A 12,557-nucleotide genomic window follows, 5' to 3' on the forward strand; every position below is an offset into this window, starting at 1 on the left:
CTTTCTGCCAGTGTGCCCTCCCCAGGCGGGCTCTGCCTACTCCTAGTAGTGGTGCCCTGATTGCTGCCCAGCTGTGATTAGGTTGAGATAAGAGGGGGGGCTCCACCCTGTTCTGGCAGAGGCTAGTAGGAGAGGCCCAACGGAAGCAGCCTTTTTCGGGGAGGTGCTGTGTGTTTTCTGCCGGAGGGGGGGGGAGGGTTGGCTGTGTGCCAGGCAGCCTTTTCCTTGGCAGCTCCAAATAGCTGTCCCCACCCCACCCCCTCCTTCATACAGGCAGCCTCCTGAGCTTGGTTGGGGGGCCTGCCCCTCCCCCACCCCTTCCCTGCTCAGTGGGCAGAAGCGATTCCCCCCCCCTTGAGGAGAAAGAAAGAAAGAGGCGGGGGGGGGGGTCGTTTATTCCTGGGAAGCCTCCCCCGTGCGGCCCTGCCTGCTGCCTCTCGGGAGGATCAGCTGGTGGAGTCCCTCTCGGAGTCGAGCTGGTGGCGGAAGGAGACTCGCGCTTTGCCGCTGAAGTACGCCCGGCCGCTCTGCGGGTCGCCCTCGCTGCTGGTGGACGGGGTGGACCGTGCTCGGCCTGCCGCGACGTCGGGGCCCTCTGGAGAGGCTGCTGGGGGGTGGGGGAGAGAAGTGAAGGCTTGTCCGCCCCCTCTGCCTGCCTGGCCGGCTGGAGAAGGAGCACCGCCCTGCCACCTTACCTTCCGCGGGCTCTCCCTGCTCCGCCTTGCCGGCCCGCCGCCACCGTCCGCGTCTGGCGCGTGGAAAGCAGCCGGCGAGCCTGGAGCCCATCCTGGAGGGACAGAGAGAGGCGCCAGCGGGGCAGAAAAGGTCCGGAGCCGCTGCCGTCCTGAGCCGCCTCTTTCCTAGCCCTCCTCCCCGTCTGGGGCCAGCAGGGGAGCGCCAGTCCTTGCAATTACAGGGCGGGGGCGGCGGGGGGGCTGTCCCAGAGCAGCCGCGGCGCCACGGAGGGGCTGGGCCCCCGGAGGAGACGGGCCGCCCGCCCGCAGCCGCCGAAGGGTCTTTAGGTCTCATTCCCCGCCCGCGTGGCACGCTTCGCGCGACCTTTGGGGCGGCTTCTGGCTCGGCTGCAGGCGGCCCGACCTAGCCGGAGACTCCGCAGCCGCCCGCTCCTCCATCCCGGCGGTTTGGAAGGGGGAGGGAAGCCCAGCGCCCACCCTCCCCCACCCGCCTGGCACCCTGCCCACGAGGGTGGCGCCCGGCTGAGCAAGGCTGCATCCCACCCGCCCACCCAAGCAGGAGCCCCCGCTGCCCCGAGGAAGGGGCGGGAAACTCTGGCGCTGGGAAAGTGGCGGGCCGCCCATCTCCCCGTCCCCGCGGATTGGGACGAAGGGGCATCGCTTGGCCGGAACCTCTGGAGGGGGGAAGCGGGGGCTCCGTCAAGAACGGCCGCTGGCGGAGGCAACGCGGGGACTGTCCGCGCACCCGTCCCCGTCAGCTGGCTTCCCGTGACTTCCTCTGTGGCCGGAGCGGCCCGGGCGGAGGCATGCGGGTCACTTGGCCGGGCGAGGGAGGGGCGGCGCTCTGCACATGCCCCGGGGCTCCTGCGTCAGCTGGGCGGCGCTGCGCTCGCTCCCAAAACGGGGCCGGCCCTCCTCCTTCCCGGGACAGGAGCCCAGCCCTTTCCTCTCCTGCTCTCCCTTCCCTCTTTGATTCTCCCGGCGGGGCAGCTCCGCTCCTCCGCTCCAGCCGCCGCTACTCCGCGGATCCGCCCTTCCCTCCGTCGGTAGGTATCGTTGGCGCCCCCTCCCCACGGTCCCGGCCTCCGCCAGCCCCGGCGCCCCCCGGCTGCGACTGCCAGGACCAGGATCCCTCCCGACGGTGGCGGCTGACTCAACGCCTCGGAGCCGCCCGCGGGACTCCGCTGCCGGGGGGCCGCCCTGGGGGGAGGGACGGGCAGGCAGGCAGGGCGGGGGGCGAGGGACGGGCAGGCTCCAATCCCGGATGGCTCCGCTGTCGGCCAGCCAGAGGGAGAGCGGGGCGCTGAGCCGCGGGCGCCGGGCTGGGCTGCCCCCCCCCCCCCGTCTGCGCTGCGCGGGGCCATCCCAGCCAGTTTCTCGGCGCTGCGCGGCTTGGCCAACGGATGCAGAGGAATCCCCGCCTGAAGGCCGCCGTGGAAAGAACGCCCCGAGTGGCTGCCCCCCAATTCCCCGAAGGAAAGCGCAGCGGCTGCCTTGGTCTCAGCCTGAGCGGAGAGGCAGGGATGATTCAAGGTTTCCTGCCTTCCCCAAACTCCCGGAAATCTCGGCGCCTGGCTTGCGCTGGGTGCCCTTCCTGGCCTCCAGCAAGAGCCTTCCAGGAGCTCCTCCGGGGCGTCTCTTGCCCAAAGCCTCCTGGCAACTCGGGCTGGCGTGTTTGAACTTGTAGGATGCCCTGAGGGTGGTGCCAGAGCTGGAGCTGGCACTCAAGGGGCTGCGTGAAGTTCCCAAGATCCTAGGGGCCTGTGTGGGGGGGGGAGTGTACCCCATAGCCCAACCCCAACCATTCCAGGGGGCTCCCAGTCAAGCAGGCCTTCCCTGCATGGGGCTGGTGGGGGGGGGGGCAGGTGAATGCAGCAGCTGGGAGAGTTCCCATAGCTGGCTGGGGAATTCTGGGAGTTGAAGTCCACAGGACTTAAAGTCGCCAAGGTTGAGAAACACTGCCCTAGAGCTCTGTCCAGCCAAGGCTGCCCTGGGGTCAGAGGTCAGCATATGTGTCCGTCCCCTGCCATAGCTCTCCTTCGCCTGACCGGCCCTTCTGCCCAGTGTGTCCGCCTGCAGCCGGGCCCCCCTTCCTGCTCAGAACCAGCGGCTGCCTTTTCCCCTTGAAAGGATTCTGGAGGCCTTGGAAGGCCTGGGCATCTGCTGCCCGTGGAGGGGCTTCCAGGGAGAGGTGTGGGGAGGCTTGCCTGGCCCAGGACCACCTCCCTCCTTTCCAGGGCTGACAGGCCGCACCTGACCCTGGCCGGGAGACCTCCAGCAGCTCAATGCAGCCGGGAGAACCTGAGGAGGCCGACGCCCTCCAACCCCCAGTGGCGGCAGGTCAGGCTGGGCCCAGGGGGGGAGGGGAGGGGAGGGGGATTTGGGGGTGGCTCAGGCCCTCCTTGGGGGTCTCGGGCTGAGCTCTCCCTCCTTTCTCAGGCCAGCCATGCTCTTTCCTCATGGCGGTCTACGAGCCCAGGCCCCTGCACTCCCAGACCCCGCTTTTCCTGCAGGAGGTGCCCATCGTGGCACGGGTGGAAAGCACGGAGAGATACACTTGCGGCTCCAAGGTGAGTCGGGCACCTACCTGCCCATAAGCCTCAACCCTGCAGCTGCCATAGAGAGCCGGCCTCAGCCACAAAGCCCATCAGGTCTCAGGAATTCCCCGTTTTAGGGAAGAAACCAGTGGGGGGCAGCCGAATGCAGGAGGGGGCTTTCCATCCAGAGAGAGAGGAGGGGGACTTTCCCTGGACTACAATTCAGGGTTATGCCCAGAAGCCAGCGGCTCCTTCTGCAGATCCAGGATAGGGTTCATACAGCTGCAATCCACGCTCAGCCCCAGAAGGAAGGAAAGGGAGGCTCCCTTCTGGCCCTTTCCCGGCCTCCTTTGGCCCCAAAGCCAGAGGGGGCCCCGCCCCCTTTCAGCTCAGCTCCGGCTCCCTCAAGAGCCCCCCCCCCTTCTGCCCCCCCCCAGGACAAAGTGCCCAGTCCTGCCCAGTGCAGCACTGACTGCTGGGGACGGGGAGGCGGTGGGCAGGAGGAGGATGCCTGGGGGGGCCTGTTGTCCAGCTTCCCTCCCCGGCAGGTGCGGCCCAGCACGGTCTACGCCCTGCAGCTCAGCCACGGACGCTTCACCTGGAGCATGAAGAAACTCTTCCGCCACTTCCAGGAGCTCCACAGGGACCTGATGAAGCACCGTCTCCTCCTCAGCCTCCTTCCGCTGCCCCGGTGAGATTCAGGCGCCCCCCTCCCCCCCCACCAGAGCCAGAGACACCAGGCGTGTCATCAGCGAAGGCCCCCCCCCACCCTTAAGGCCTGCTAGGGGATTCTGGGAGTTGAAGTCCACAGGCCTTAAAGCAGCCGAGGTTGCACACCCGTTGCCAACCTTGGATTAGGGCCAACATACGGACTGCAAGCCTCCCAGATGCCCTCTGGCATCTTTTGTGGTGGGCGTCCTGGAGACCCAGCCTTCAGGGGGATTTCAAAGTTGAATACCCCTCCCTCCCTCTCTCTCTTTCTCTCTCTTTCTCTCTCCCTTTCTTTCTCTCTCCTCTCTTTTTCAGCTGGCTGGTTGACAGAACTGCCCTGCTGCTCTCTGCACAGTCTGTGTGTTTCTCTTTTCTGCCCGGTGCCTTCTTTCCCTCCTCTCTCGCACGCTCGATCCTTCATATGATCCCAAGCAGATCCCGCTTGCCCCCTCCCCCCCCCCAAAAAAAACCCCCCTGGTACAGAAGTGCAGCCCTTGGCAGGAATTAGGCTGAATCAGTTCACGTGATTGTCAGCGGAATTTGCCCCGCGGATTCATGAGCCCTGAGCAGCCTCGACACCGGCACCCTCTTTTCATCGTGGCTCCGTCCACAATTTTAACTCTTTGGGATATGCAAGAGTTGGGTTTACAACCTGCTTGTTTGCCTTAAGTGCTCTTGAATTGACAAGCCACCATGCATGGATAGTGGTTCGGAAAATCGATGCTCCCTCCAGCGCTTCGGTCTGTTCAAAAGTTTGGCTGATGAAAATCAATGGGAGGCAGCCACCTTTTCCCTGGGCAGGGAGTTCCGTAGGCCAAGAGGGACACCTGCCTAATGTTTCCAGGAATTTGGGGGGGGGTACCCACTGGGCAGGGAGAGCCTGTGCCCAGCTCTGGGGGTGCCTGGGGTGGGGGCTCTGCTGGGCTCTGCACTCAGCTCCCTCTGGGCAGGCCGAGGGTGGGCTGCTGAGGCTTTCTCCCTGCAGATTCGTCCTGCAGGGCTCCTGGCCGGTCACAAGCTCCCTGGAGTTGCCCCCCTTGCCACACGGGGGCAGCGAGGTCTCTCGGCGCCCGTCCAGCAAGCAGGTGAGGCAGCCGAGAGGAGGGTCAGCACAGCTCCCTTCGCTGGGCTCCAGGGAGGGGCAGAAGGACCCCTCGGCCACCTCCAATAAGAGGGAGGAGGCTGTTGGGGGGGGGAGGAAGCAGGGGTGGGTGGTGAGGGATGAATAAGGTTGCCAGGTGCATCCAGACATCTGGGGAGGGGTGGCAGCTGCTGAGGGGCAGCTTGCAAGGGTAGGGGGCAGCCGAGAGCCCCCTGCAGCCCTCCTCCTGGCTCCTTTCCCACAGAAACAGCTGGAGAGCTACCTGAATACCTTGCTGGAGATGAGCACTTACCGGGACTACCACGCAATGGTATGCCCCCCTCCCCCTCGGCTCAGGGGTGGGTAGGGGGCTGCCAGGCTGGCCCTGGTTCCCGTGGGGACCCTCTGCTCCTTGCTCCACAGGCGGAGTTCCTGGACGTCAGCCGGCTTTCCTTCCTCCCGGAACTCGGCCCCAAAGGCTTGTGAGTCCAGGCGGCTGCCCTTTGGCATTGGGGTGTGTGTGTGTGTGTGCTGGGCCGGAGGGCAATGTCTGACCTGCGCCTCCCCCCACTCCAGAGAAGGCATGATCCTGAAGCGGTCCGGGGGCCACCGCATCCAGGGCCTGAACTGCACCGGTCATCACCAGGTCTGCTACCGCTGGTCCAAGAGGTCAGTCCCAGGTGTGGCAGGGGGAGGGAAGTGGGGGGGGGAGATGTTGCTTTTATTTTAGCCTGCCCCCCCTCCCCCTGCAGGTGGCTGGTGGTGAAGGACGCCTTCCTGCTCTACCTGAAGCCGGAGTCGGGCGTCATCTCCTGCGTGCTGCTCTTTGACCCGGCCTTTAGGGTCCAAGTGGGCAAGAAACCCACCGAGACCAAGTACGGGGTCCGGGTGGACAACAGCTGCAGGTCAGTCTGAGGGGGGGGAGGGCAGGACCGCTGACCTGGGCCCTTCAGCCCTGTGTTTGCTGGAGGGGGGGCAGCCGTGGAGGAGGAGCCAAGGAGCAGCTTTCTCTCCCCGGCCTCCTCCTGGCCTGCGAGGGGGGCAGAGGCGAGGGGGGCAGGCAGCCCACACCGCCCGCTGCCAGCTACTGGGAGAGCTCCCTGCCCCCCCACAGGTCCCTGGTCTTGAAGTGCAGCAGCTACCGCCAGGCCTGCTGGTGGGGCCAGCAGATCACGGAACTGGCAGCCGGCAAAGGCCAGCAGCACCTGCAGCGCCACCGCCACGAGGGGTTTGCGCCTGTCCGCGAGGAGACCCCCGCCCGCTGGTGAGGAGAGACACCCCCCCACCCACTGCCACTCCAGGGGCTGGGGGGGGGGAGGGTGGCCGGGGAATCACCCTCTCTCACCCTGCGTTCTCCGGCCATGGCAGGTTCCTCAACGGAGCCGGGTACTTTGCGGCTGTGGCAGACGCCCTGGTTGCGGCCAGGGAGGAGATCTTCATCACGGATTGGTGGTAAGGCTGGCACGAATCCCCACCCCCGCTTCGGATGAAGGGGACCGGGAGTCCTGTGGTGTGGCCCTTTCCCTGGGTGGAAGCGAGTGTGCCCGCAACACCGGGGCATTTGGTGGCCAGTAGAACCCCGTCACCCGGTCTCTGCTTCTGGTGGACTGGGGGGGTGGGTTGCATCTCCAGGAGCAAGTTTCCAGCAGCCAATTTTGATGGGGTGGGGAGGCAGGTCCTTTCTGAAAGGCAGAGGAGCAGCCCCCGCCAGGCCCACTTCCTGCCACCCCACCCAAGGGAAACCTCCCCCCACCCCCAATTCCCCCAGGCTCAGCCCCGAAGTCTACATGAAGCGCCCGGCTCAGTCGGACGAGTGGAGGCTGGACCTCATCCTGAAGCACAAAGCGGTGAGCGGCCCCTGCAGGTTGTGTGTGCGTGTGTGTGTGGGGGGCGCCTGGCTGGCTTCCCTGGCCAGTGGGTGACCCCGCCCCAAATGCCCCCTTTGCAGGAGCAGGGGGTCCGTGTGTGCGTGCTGCTCTTCAAGGAGGTGGAGCTGGCCCTCGGCCTCAACAGCGGATACAGCAAAAGGGCTTTGATGCTGCTGCACCCCAACATCAAGGTAAGTGCGTCCCTCTCCCTCGGGCAGAATTCAAGTGGGGGGGGGCTGCAGCCTTGTCTTTCTTATTCCTCTACCCCCGCATAAATAACCCCCCGCCTCCTCCTTTAGCCACCTCCCACCCAGAGCCAGCAGGTGGTGGGGAGGGGGGCATTTTCTGAGCTGCAGGGGCTTCTGCATGAGACCTCTGCCCCGCCCGGTTCCCTTGGGCTTCCCTCGGCTTTCTCTCCCTGCCAGGTGATGCGCCATCCGGACCACGTCTCCTCCATCGTCTTCCTCTGGGCTCACCACGAGAAGTTGGTGGTGGTGGACCAGGCTGTGGCTTTCCTGGGAGGGCTGGATCTGGCCTACGGGCGCTGGGACACCCCGGAGTACCGCCTGACGGACCTGGAGGGTGGGAACGGCCGCGGTGCCAAGGTGAGCCCAGAAGCCGCCTTCTCCCTCTGATCCTCTCGCCCTTCCCTCCCTCCTTCCCTCCTTCCTTCCTTCCCCCTGGCAACTCAGGTGGCTGAATCCTGGGGTGACTGTCCCCCCCCCTCCGTCTGCTCTGACTTGCTCTCTCTTCTCCCCTCTGCTGCTGGCCCCAGAGCCCCCCCTCCCCCACCACGCCTCTCCCTGACCCTCTCTTTTGCTCAGGGTGGGACCGCCCCTGCAGGCCAGGAGGCCCCCGTGGACCTGGCCACAAACCAGCTGCTCTGGCTGGGCAAGGACTACGGCAACCTCATTGCCAAGGACTGGGTGCAACTGGACAAGCCGTTTGAAGGTACCGAGGGGGGGGGGCAGGCAGAGGTCCCTTGGGGTGAGGGGGGGGTGATATATAGTCTTCTCAGCTTCTGGGACCTGCGGGATTTGCTTTGCCTGAGAGCAGGTCTCCATGCTGCCCCCCCCCATTGGAAGGAGGGATGGGGGGAGAGGCGACCCACCGGGAGGTCCTCCGGGCCCAGCCCCTGAGGAAGGGCAGCCCTCCTGTGCCCCCCCCTTCTTCTCCTTTCAGGGTGAGGCTGGCCTGTGCTGGGGGGGGAACTGCTCCCCCCCCCAGTTCCACAAAGTGACCCCCCCTCCCTGCTCTGGCCCAGATTTGATCGACAGGTTCCAGACGCCCCGGATGCCGTGGCGGGACGTGGGGGTGGCCGTTCACGGGGTGGCTGCGCGGGACGTGGCCAGGCACTTTATCCAGCGCTGGAACTACACCAAGGTGGGTGGGTGGGTGGGCAGCTGGCTGGGCTGGGTCTGGGTCTGGCCCAGCCCAGAAGCTGCAAACACACCTGAGCGGCTGGGATGTTTCAGGGAGATAATCAACAAAAGAAACAGCCATTGGGAGAAATAAATCTCCCAATGGCAAAGCAAATAACAACACAAATATGGATGAAACGCCCCCCCCCCCCGTGGCCCCCATAGAGGGGGAGGCTGTCCCCCTCCCCCTCCCAGGGCTAAAGAAGCTGGTGGAATCTGCAGGTTTTGTTTTTAGCAACTGGAGGTTCAGTCTCCATGGAGCCCCCCCCCCCCCCCTCGGTTGTTGTCTTTGGCCAAACAGACTCATAGAGCCGGAAGGGACCCCTGGTCTCCCCCTCCGCACTTTGCAGAGCAGCCCTTTGCAAAGACCCCCAAAGGGAAATAGCTGATAGGTATTTCTACTCTTTTGCCTGCCTGAAAGGACCCCCCAGCCCCCCCTGGGCAGCTCAGCAGCACACACTATAGCCCCTCCTCCCGAAAGGTGGCAGAGACCCCCAAACCCTGGCATCTGCCTCGTGGCTTGGAGGGTCCCCTCCAGAGCGGCCTGCGGTTGAGGAAGAGCCTCGGTTGGCCCCCGTGAAGACCCCTTTTATCACTCGTCCGTATTTGGAGAGAAAACAATGGAGATTGGCTGGAGGGGGGGGTGTCCTTGTGTGCTGAAAAAGCAGCCAAGGGAAGGAAGGGGCTCTGGGGCCACTGACCCCCCCTCCCCCGTTTCTGCTCCTCAGACAATCAAGGCCAAGTACAAAGGCTCCGGGTACCCCTACCTGCTGCCCAAGTCCCCCCACGTCCCCCCGGAGCTCCCCTTCCTCGTGCCCGGTGCCCAGGCGGCAGACGTCCAGGTGAGGGCGCAGGGCCAGGCCGGGGGTGGTGGGGAGGGCTGGGCCTGGGGGCTTTCGAGGGGGGCCTCATCATGTGTTTTGAGGGGCTTTGACCGAAGGGGCGAACTCTGCAGCCCTTCTGGTGCTCAACAGGCAAGGACCTTTCAGGGGGTTTCCCCAAGAATATCCAATATCCTCCCGGCAAATGGGGGGGGATTCCTGTGCCCAAGCCCCCCCTCCTCCTTTTGACCTGGGACCCCTCTGGCTGCGCCCTCAGGTGCTGCGCTCCGTGGACCGCTGGTCGGCCGGCCTCCACGAATGCTCCATCTACAAGGCCTACCTGGAGGTCATCAGGAGCAGCCGGCATTACCTGTACATCGAGGTAGGGCGGAGGGGGCCGGGAAGGGGCTCCATCGGAGAAGGTCCCTGGGGGGAGGGGCCCTTCGTGGGAGAGGAGAGAAAGTGGGGAGCCCCCCCCCTTTGCCCAGGGCCCACTCTGCCCCTCCCTCCGGCAGAATCAGTTCTTCATCAGCTGCGCAGATGGGCGCTCAGTGCTCAACACCGTCGGAGATGCGGTTGTGCAGCGGATCCTGCTTGCCCACAGGTGGGTTTGGCAAATGGGGGGGGAGAGAGGCTGCCCCACCCAGGTTGCGCGAGATGCCCTATTGTTACCGCCAGGTCCTTGTGAGGGGAACCCGGCAGGGGCCCAGAGAGCAGCTGAGCCAAATTTACTTTGTGTCAAAGGGGTCAACATTAGCAGAGTGCCTCTCTGCCCCCTCCCCAGCCCAATCCCCAGGGAGGGTCTCTCCTAAGCCCCTCTGCCCTGCCTGCGTTCCTGCTGAGGGTCAGCTGCCTGTTAGCCCACCACTCGCTCGGTGGCAGCCAGGGGCCAAGGCCTTTCCCATGAGCCCCCCCTCCCAGGAGGCCAGGCAGAGGCCATTGGCTGACCAGAGGGGCCCACAAGGCTCTTCTTCCACCCGGAGCCCCTCCAGCCCCCAGCAGCCAAAGGGGAGGGGGGAGGTGCTGGGCTGTGGAGGCGATTCCACAACCGCTGGGCTCCCACCAGGATCGGAGAGACTCCGGTCAACCCGTCTCTGGTAGCAGTAAAACCAGGAGTTGGCGGCCCCCTTTCCCACCGAGGCTCCCGAGGGGAAGGGGCTGCAGACGCCCCCAGTGAGGCCACCCTGATTAAGTGGTGCTTGTACGCACCTCGCCGCACTGGCACAATTAACCTCTCTTTGTTCTTATTTATTTCCTGCTTTTATTTTTACACATAACACAAAGCGGAGAACAGATCTTCCTCCTCCTCAACCACCCTGTGAGGTGGGCTGACCCAGCTGACCTCCGTGCCTCGGGGGGGGGGGGAGTGGGATTCACCTTCTCTAGCCTGGAGCCTGAACCACCAGGCCAAACTGGCTCTCAATGGGAGCCCCTCTGCCCCCCCCCCCATATTTCCTGCTCAAAAAAGCTCCCCCCTCCGAACGAAAGGCCCCCCCGTTGAAAAGAGCTTTTCTCAATTTTCTGCCCGTGCCAAGAATTCCACAGGAAGCAGGCAGGGAAGGGATGAAGGCAGGAAGGAACGCCTCCCCCCACCCCATGTCCCTGACCCCTGTGTGTGTGTGTGTGTGTGTGTGTGTGTGTGTGTGTGTGTCTTTCCCATTGCAGTGAGAAGAAGCCGTTCAGGGTGTACGTGCTGCTCCCCCTCCTGCCCGGATTCGAGGGGGACATTGCCCAGGGGGGCAGCAACTCCATCCAGGCCATTCTCCACTTCACCTACCGGTGAGTTTGGCCCCGGGGGCTCAGGGGCCCGAGGCGGCTCCCCCCTGCCAAGGACAGCCAGGAGGGCTCCAATTCCTTCTCCCACTTCGCAGGACCCTCTGCCGAGGGGAGTCGTCCATCGTTTCCCGCCTCCAGGCAGTCAGTGAGTACCCGGGGGTGGGGTGGAGCAGAGTTGACCCTGGGGGGCCCTTGAGCCCCCTCCTGACCCCCACGCAGGAGCGAGGCCTGGGTCTCGGCTGGAAGTGGGGGAGCTGAAGAGGATCTCCCTGCCTTGAGGCGTGGGGGACTCAGGGCTGCCGTCTCTCTTCTCCTCCTCCTCCTCCTCCTCTCCAAAGTGGGGGATGGCTGGAGGGACTACATAACCTTCTGCGGCCTTCGGACCCACGGGGAGCTGCAGGGCGCCCTCCTGACGGAGCTGGTCTACGTCCATAGCAAGATGCTCATTGCGGATGACCAGCGCGTCATCATTGGTGAGTGGGGGGGGGCGCTTGGGGGCCTTGGGCAGGGCGGCCCAAGCTCCGGCCTTCACTTCATGGGCCCCTCTTCTGCCCCAAAGGCTCTGCCAACATCAATGACCGGAGCCTGCTGGGGAAGCGCGACAGCGAGCTGGCCGTGCTGGTGGAAGACCGGGAGCTGGTGCCGTCCGTTATGGGAGGGCAGGAGTACGCGGCAGGGAAGTTCGCGCTCAGCCTGCGCCTGGAGTGCTTCAGGTGGGCGCTGCGGGGGGGGGGGCAGAAAGGGACGCCCCCTCCCCCACTTCGCCAAGGAAGACCCAGAGAGCACGGAGACGGATAAGGGGGCAGAAGGGAAGGGGGAGTCACAGGGAGATGACAGGAGGCCCCAGCAGATGGAGGGCAGCAAGATCCTCCTCTCCAGCTGCCCCACCCCTGGAAGCCCAGGGCTTTGGGGGGTTGGGGGGGGTGGGAGCCCTGCTCTTTGGCATCATGTTGCCCTTGAAACCTCCCTGACAGGCGCCTCCTGGGGGTCGTCCCAGAGGACGACGGCTGCATTCGAGACCCCATCAGCGACCGCTTCTTCCGCGACGTCTGGAGCGCCAGAGCTTCGGCCAACACCAGCATTTACGAGGAGGTGGGTGCCCAGGATTTGGGCTGGGTGGAGCGAGAGGAGGACCTGCTATTCGGTCCTGCAGGCTTCCCTCCCAGAGGCTGAGGAGCCCCGGAGGAAGAGTGTGTGTGGAGGGGGGGACCTGGGCCTCCCGGGCCAAGCGCTAACCCCCCTCCCCTCCCGCCAGGTCTTCCGCTGCCTCCCCTCCGACGCCGTCCGGTCTCTCCGGGCCCTGCGCGAGCACGTGGCGGTGGGCAGCCTGGCCTCGCTCAGCCCCGGGCGGGCGCGGGAGCGGCTGGGGGCGGTGCGGGGTCTGCTGGTGGGCTTCCCGCTGGAGTTCCTGGCCGAGGAGAACCTCCTGCCGCCGCTCAACTGCAAGGAGGGGATGGTCCCCGTCGAGGTCTGGACCTGAGCAGCGCCCCTCCTCCTCCCCCCCCTTCACACGTTCAATAAACACGCATTCCGCCCCCGCCTCCTTGTCCCGCCTCTGCTTTGACGGGGGGGGGAGGGAAATGCGAGCCGGTGGGGAGGGGGCTCCGCAGGGCTCTGACCTTCGACCCTCCGCCTCGACTGAACGCC

The 12,557-nt window shown here is 65.3% G+C and overlaps 1 protein-coding gene and 1 long non-coding RNA gene across 3 annotated transcripts; one reads left to right on the plus strand and one right to left on the minus strand.

Annotated features, from left to right (window-relative positions):
• Positions 1-378: 378 nt before the first annotated feature.
• LOC116522208 lies at positions 379-1,167 on the minus strand. Its single transcript, XR_004256954.1, has 2 exons — positions 696-1,167; positions 379-607 (listed from the first exon to the last, which is right to left on the minus strand). It is a non-coding gene; the product is annotated as an uncharacterized LOC116522208 (long non-coding RNA).
• Positions 1,168-1,536: 369 nt separating this feature from the next.
• On the plus strand, positions 1,537-12,461 carry LOC116522207 (phospholipase D2-like). 2 transcript variants are annotated; one of them, XM_032236985.1, is made up of 25 exons: positions 1,537-1,745; positions 2,933-3,035; positions 3,135-3,265; positions 3,781-3,923; positions 4,929-5,028; positions 5,290-5,355; positions 5,448-5,506; positions 5,601-5,693; positions 5,777-5,929; positions 6,139-6,288; positions 6,393-6,476; positions 6,793-6,871; positions 6,973-7,083; positions 7,318-7,497; positions 7,717-7,843; positions 8,157-8,275; positions 9,042-9,155; positions 9,412-9,516; positions 9,650-9,738; positions 10,800-10,913; positions 11,006-11,055; positions 11,249-11,383; positions 11,470-11,623; positions 11,885-12,002; positions 12,166-12,461. In XM_032236985.1, the coding sequence occupies exons 2-25, from the start codon at positions 2,981-2,983 to the stop codon at positions 12,388-12,390; spliced, it is 2,754 nt and encodes a 917-aa protein (XP_032092876.1). In that variant the 5' UTR covers positions 1,537-1,745; positions 2,933-2,980; the 3' UTR covers positions 12,391-12,461. The 2 variants fall into 2 exon arrangements, with proteins under 2 accessions (XP_032092876.1, XP_032092875.1); XM_032236984.1 differs by having other exon boundaries at positions 1,537-1,741.
• Positions 12,462-12,557: the final 96 nt, after the last annotated feature.

The sequence above is a fragment of the Thamnophis elegans genome, chromosome Z, assembly GCF_009769535.1.
Source record: "Thamnophis elegans isolate rThaEle1 chromosome Z, rThaEle1.pri, whole genome shotgun sequence".
Taxonomy (NCBI): domain Eukaryota; kingdom Metazoa; phylum Chordata; class Lepidosauria; order Squamata; family Colubridae; genus Thamnophis; species Thamnophis elegans.